Source organism: Pterocles gutturalis, unplaced genomic scaffold, assembly GCF_000699245.1.
Source record: "Pterocles gutturalis isolate BGI_N339 unplaced genomic scaffold, ASM69924v1 scaffold24730, whole genome shotgun sequence".
In the NCBI taxonomy this organism is placed as follows: domain Eukaryota; kingdom Metazoa; phylum Chordata; class Aves; order Pterocliformes; family Pteroclidae; genus Pterocles; species Pterocles gutturalis.
In genome coordinates, this window is record NW_010139516.1 from 51919 (window position 1) to 57217 (window position 5299).

A 5299-nucleotide genomic window follows, 5' to 3' on the forward strand; every position below is an offset into this window, starting at 1 on the left:
AACGGACATTGAAAGGAGAAGAGGGGGCACACGCGTTGGTTTTATTGCAGAGCGGTTTGTTCCCTTGTGCAAAGGAAATGTGGGGCCCCGGCTTAGGTCCAGCCTAGTTTAATATAAACCCAGCCTGGCTGCAGCCTTGGACACACGCTGTCCCCTGCCAGCGGCACCCAGCGAGCCTGCGCCGGGCAGGGGACCGAGGGCGGCCGACACCAGACGCCGCAGCCGTCCCTGGACACTGGGGTTTTGCCATCTATGCTCCCGTTAGTGCTAAAATAAAGCCGGGATCGCACCTTGCACATGGAAATACCCACGCTCAAAAGGAGACGGGACAGGTTTCTGCTTCAATTCCTGGGTTCCTATGCAGAGAGAAAAAAAAAATGAGTTTTATGGGTTTTCTGCATTTTCAAGCAGCCTTGAAGGGCCAGGTCTCTTTACTATCAGGTTGTAAATCTTCCGTGAGATTTCAAAGTCTGGCCTGAACGTGTCACCCTTCATCTCCTTCCCTCATCGGGACAGCGAGATAACGCTGGCTACACATGCTGGCCACAGCCTACTCCAAATATGCACTTCCTTCTTCGCGGGAAGAATACGAGTTGGCTGGAGAGCCCAGCTACTAAAAGGAAATTCTCTTTTTGCAGGAGGGAAAGGGGGAGATTGGGACAGACAGAGAGAGAGGAGGCGAGATTCCTCCCGGCCCTGCGCGCTGGCTCGGCTTTCACCAGCAAAAAAAAAAAAAAAAAAAAAAATCCATTGAGTGTAAAGCAAACTCATGTGTCACGGCTGCATTTGACCTGATGGAGACGGGGAGGGTTCGTTTCATCCGTACACTGTCAGCAACAAGCCGCCCGCTGCTTTCCATAGCTCCGGGCTGCGCTCTTGCAACAGCTCTGGGTTGGATTTAATCTGAAAGCGTGAGTCCTATGGTCAGGCAAGAATAATTCCCAGCAAAGAAAGCCCCGGCTGCTGGATTTTACCCAGCTGCATTCCAGCTTCAGCTCCTTCCCATCAGCAGAGGGGGATTTTTTTTTGCACAACATGCAAACCAGAAAGCGATCCAGCCGGGCAGCGCGCGAGCCAGCCGTCGGATAAACTATGGGAAAGGCAACGCTGCGCTCGGAGCCTCGGCGGAAACACCCGCCCAGCAGCAGGAGAACTGAACTTCACCCTGGTTTGCACCATCGAGGGCCAGGGCAAGGAAAAAAACATTTTCTGATCTTCATTAGTCAATGCAGCACCCCTGGTTTTAGGTAGGGATCAGTCTGTCTTCCATCCAAAATTCAAGTTTTCTCTTCTGGACCATTTGCAACCTGGCCAAATGCAGGAGAGACCCAGGACAGCCCCATTTCCCCGCCTGCTCCACGCTCCCCAGCTCCCAGTGTCACCAGTTTGGATCCCCTCCTGCAAAGCCAACGTTCCCCATTTAAACCCAGTTTCACACCAGCTGAAGCCAGAGCCGGACCCAGCGCCCCGGAGATGTCGCAGGCAGTTTGCTGGTGTTGTTGGGATGCCATGGAAACCACGCGTCGTTTCACAACCGCACAGGCTGGTAAATACCTCCCAGCCTGTGTGAATGACCCCCGAGGATTCCGGTTTGGTGACACAGAAGAAGCTGTATTGACTGGTTAAACACGCTCTCGGGGAAGCGAACGCTGTGACATGGTGGCTGCTGTCACGACACGCCACCCGGTCCCCGCACACGCAGGAGCAGCCTGTGCTGCACAGCGATGCTCACAGAGCCAACCAAAGAGCCACAAATGAGAAATCCCTCCCTAAACCCTTGGGAAAATGAACCCAGCTCTCAATCCTAGACCAGAAAGTGGGGGGGAAAAAAAAAAAAAAAAAAAAAAGCAAAAAAAAAATTCAAATATGGTCACAGCCTAATGGAAGAAGAAGAAATCTTTGCAGGCAAGTATAATTGTGTGTTAAGAACATGATCAAACACTGGGACAGGCTGCCCAGGGACGTGGTGGAGTCACCATCCCTGGAGGGGTTCAAGGCACGTGTCGATGTGTTGCTTGGGGACATGGGTTAGTGGGTTGGGTGGTGTTGGGTTGACGGTTGGACTCGATGATCCTTGAGGGCTTTTCCAACCTTAACGATTCGGTGATTCTACGATTCCACGTTATTACACTGACCAGCACCAGCCTGCTGTTTCCACATCTCCCGTCGCTGTCCCGTGGGCTCTCTCTCGCCGGCTGTTCAGACGTGGGGATGGAAAGCGCTGGGGAGCAGGGAGTGCCCCGAGGTTTTGTGTTTGCACAGCGCAGTCCTGGCTGCTGATTACAGCTCCAAAGTGCTCAGGCTGTGAGTCATAAACCCATTAGTGTCCTAACGACGAGCAGTGTTTGGGTGGGCTCCTGATGGGGGTATTGCAAAGAGCAATCCTTGGGGCACAGGGCACTCGTGGGGTGTCAGAACGACACCGTCAAGCCGTTATTTCTCGTTAACGCCAACGCCAACGCGGCAGCGCTTGCACCCACACCTGCAGCCGTAAACCCGCCGTGCTGCAGATTCCCCCCACGATCCCAGCTCCCCCTTCCAGGATCCCAGCAGATTAATACAAATTTCCAGCTCATCAGTAATTCCTGGAAACACAGAGATTGCTCCCGAGGGAGCTTGTTCCCGTACTGTCCCAAAGGCAGGCGCCGTATCGCAACCTGATGCGCTAATGAGACACGTTAGGACGAGGTGGCTCTCGATCGTGAACTTTTATTGATCGGTTTAGTCCCGCTCCCAACTTTTATTGATCGGTTTAGTCCTGCTCCCCGTGTCGCTCAGGCTACAGCGCTCCGCAGAATGACGCAGCTCTTCCCCCGGTATCTCCGCGCCAGGCTTTTGCAGATGGGCGACGGCTGCCTCATTCAACGGCTCCGTGTGTTCCAAAGGTTGGTACCTGGGCACAGCTCATTGCGTGGCAACAGGAACCCTCCTGCCACAGCCTGGGGCCATCTAATTTGAGGTTGTTTAATTGGTGTCATTAGTTTTCTGCCACTTCCGAGGCACTCCCACGGCTCCCCCCGGACCCGGGCTGGCTCCCCTGTTAGGTCACCTCCCTCTTGGTCTCACGTTGGATGATGGGAACGGGCTGAGATCCTCACGTCTTTGCTAACCAGCGGCTTTTCCAAGGCTGTGAAACCCCTCCTGTGGCCTCTCTCTGCTCCGCTGCCCTTGGCACACACATCGGCATTGTTCACCGCTCACGCGGAAACCTCACCTTCCTCCCCGCTCCTACAGAGCCTCGGGTCTCTAGAGGCCGGATGATGGGTCTCACCTCAACGGCACGGTGTCTTCCAGCTCCACCTCTCCTTTGGCAGCGGAGCAGAGCAGCCTCAGTGTTCCAGGGAGCATCCCAGGACCCGCCGGTGGCAGCTCATCGTGGGGGACATAGCCGGCTGCTGGAGACCGGAGCTGGCTCCGTGTTACAACACGGCTCCCAGCACGCTCCCGTTCCTCCAGGAGCCGCATCTCGCCCTTTCCTTGTCCCTCTGCCCGCTCCCATTCCTCCAGGAGCTGTATCTCCCCTTCTGCTCATCCTCTGCCCACTCCCGTTCCTCCAGGAGCTGCATCTCCCCTTCTGCTCATCCTCTGCCTGCTCACGTTCCTCCAGGAGCCGCATCTCACCCTTTCCTTGTCCCTCTGCCCACTCCCGTTCCTCCAGGAGCTGCATCTCCCCTTCTGCTCATCCTCTGCCTGCTCACGTTCCTCCAGGAGCCGCATCTCACCCTTTCCTTGTCCCTCTGCCCACTCCCGTTCCTCCAGGAGCTCCATCTCGCGTCCTCCTCATCTTCTACCCACTCCACTGAGCCGGGAAGCCCTCGGCTCGGCTCCTCGCTGCCCGGCTGCTCCGGGGAAGCTGCCCACTCCTGGCCATGTCCCCACCGCTGAGAAACAGCTCCTCGAGCTCAGCACCGGCCACGCTCATCCAGCAAGCTGAAACCCCACAAGAGCAGCAGTGTAACCACCCCGAGGTGTTCAGACAACAGCACAAACCACTCACCAGCACCTCCAGCAGCAACTGGGACCCCAAAGGAGTTCCTGCTGCTGGAGTTTCCACCCCTCCGACACTTTCCAGCTGCTCGGCTCAGCGCCGTCGCTCCCCTGCCCCGCGGATCCAGCCCCGCGTGCATCCCGTCCCGGTTGCAGCAGGAGCGCTTCCACCCCACAAGCTCCCGGACAAACCAGCAAACCCAGCCCACGCAGACGGGTGCAGGATCCGTCCCTGGGACATGGTGTGTGGCGGGGACCAGCTCATCCAAACGGCTCCTCTGTGGCTGACGCACGGCGGAGGCATCCGTGCTATGGATTTTCCCCTCCCGCAGCCTCTTTTACATGCAGCTAAAGCTGTTCTCTTTCCCCTCTCCCCCAAATGACAAGATCTGATGATTACAAGAAATCATGAAAGAATATCTATAAATATAGTTATAATTACGTATAATCGTAATTACACGGATAATTTTTACATGAAAGCTGAGAGTCACTCCCACAGCTAAAGCCTGAAGGAGAAACAAACAAACAAACAAATTAAAACTCTCCAATTCTCAGAGCCCAGGTGGAGTTGGCAGCTCTGCTAATGCCAGGCTCAGTTTTTCTGGAAACAGCACGTCTTGGAAGAAGATGGAAAAATCCATGTTCTGCCCTCTAAAAAAAAATCACACGCGACTTTTGAGCCCAACCCGTGGAATCTGTTGGTCTGTCCCCGTCCCTAACAGCTCATCTGGTGTCACCTCTGCGGATGCTCCCATGGGACAGAGCAGTGAGCTGGGTCAGAGCAGAGTCCACCCATCTCACGCCAGTAACACCCGCTGGCCAGCCCCAAAACACCGGGCAACTAGAAAGGGATCCTTCCTCTGGCCACACTTCTCCAGCCTCCAACCACGGGCTGCTCAACCCTTCCCCACTTGGAGGTTGCACCTTGACCATCACGTCCAAGCGCCGCTGATGGTCCTCCCTCCCCGTTCTTGGTCTACTTCATGGTGGAACCCATCCCTGCTCACTCCAGCCTGCGGCAACGGGATTGCACGTGGTGTGAGGAGATCCCCCCACGTTCCTGTTTGAATTAACTCGGTTACAAACTCATGTGGTCTGCTCAGAGCAGATGGAAACCATAAAGTCATTCCACGGCTGTTGAGGGATCACCACCACCAGCTGATAGGAGCTGAAATGAAACTGGCGCAGCAGCGCTCGGCGTCATTACGGGAGTTAGCGCGCCTGATTCATGCCTCGGTTAAAGGATAACGCCGCAGAGTGAACGGAGAAAGGACAGAGAGAAATGAGAGGTGGGCCAATGCAAACCTCATGA

The 5299-nt window shown here is 55.5% G+C and overlaps 1 protein-coding gene across 1 annotated transcript in view; it reads right to left on the minus strand.

Annotated features, from left to right (window-relative positions):
• LOC104469030 (keratin, type II cytoskeletal cochleal-like) overlaps positions 1–3465 on the minus strand; it is a 13569-nt gene extending 10104 nt beyond the window's left edge. Inside the window, exon 1 of the mRNA XM_010083362.1 lies at positions 3272–3465. Within this exon, the coding sequence (XP_010081664.1) occupies positions 3272–3465 (194 nt within the window). The remainder of the gene's footprint in view (positions 1–3271) is intronic.
• Between the last annotated feature and the right edge of the window lie 1834 nt (positions 3466–5299).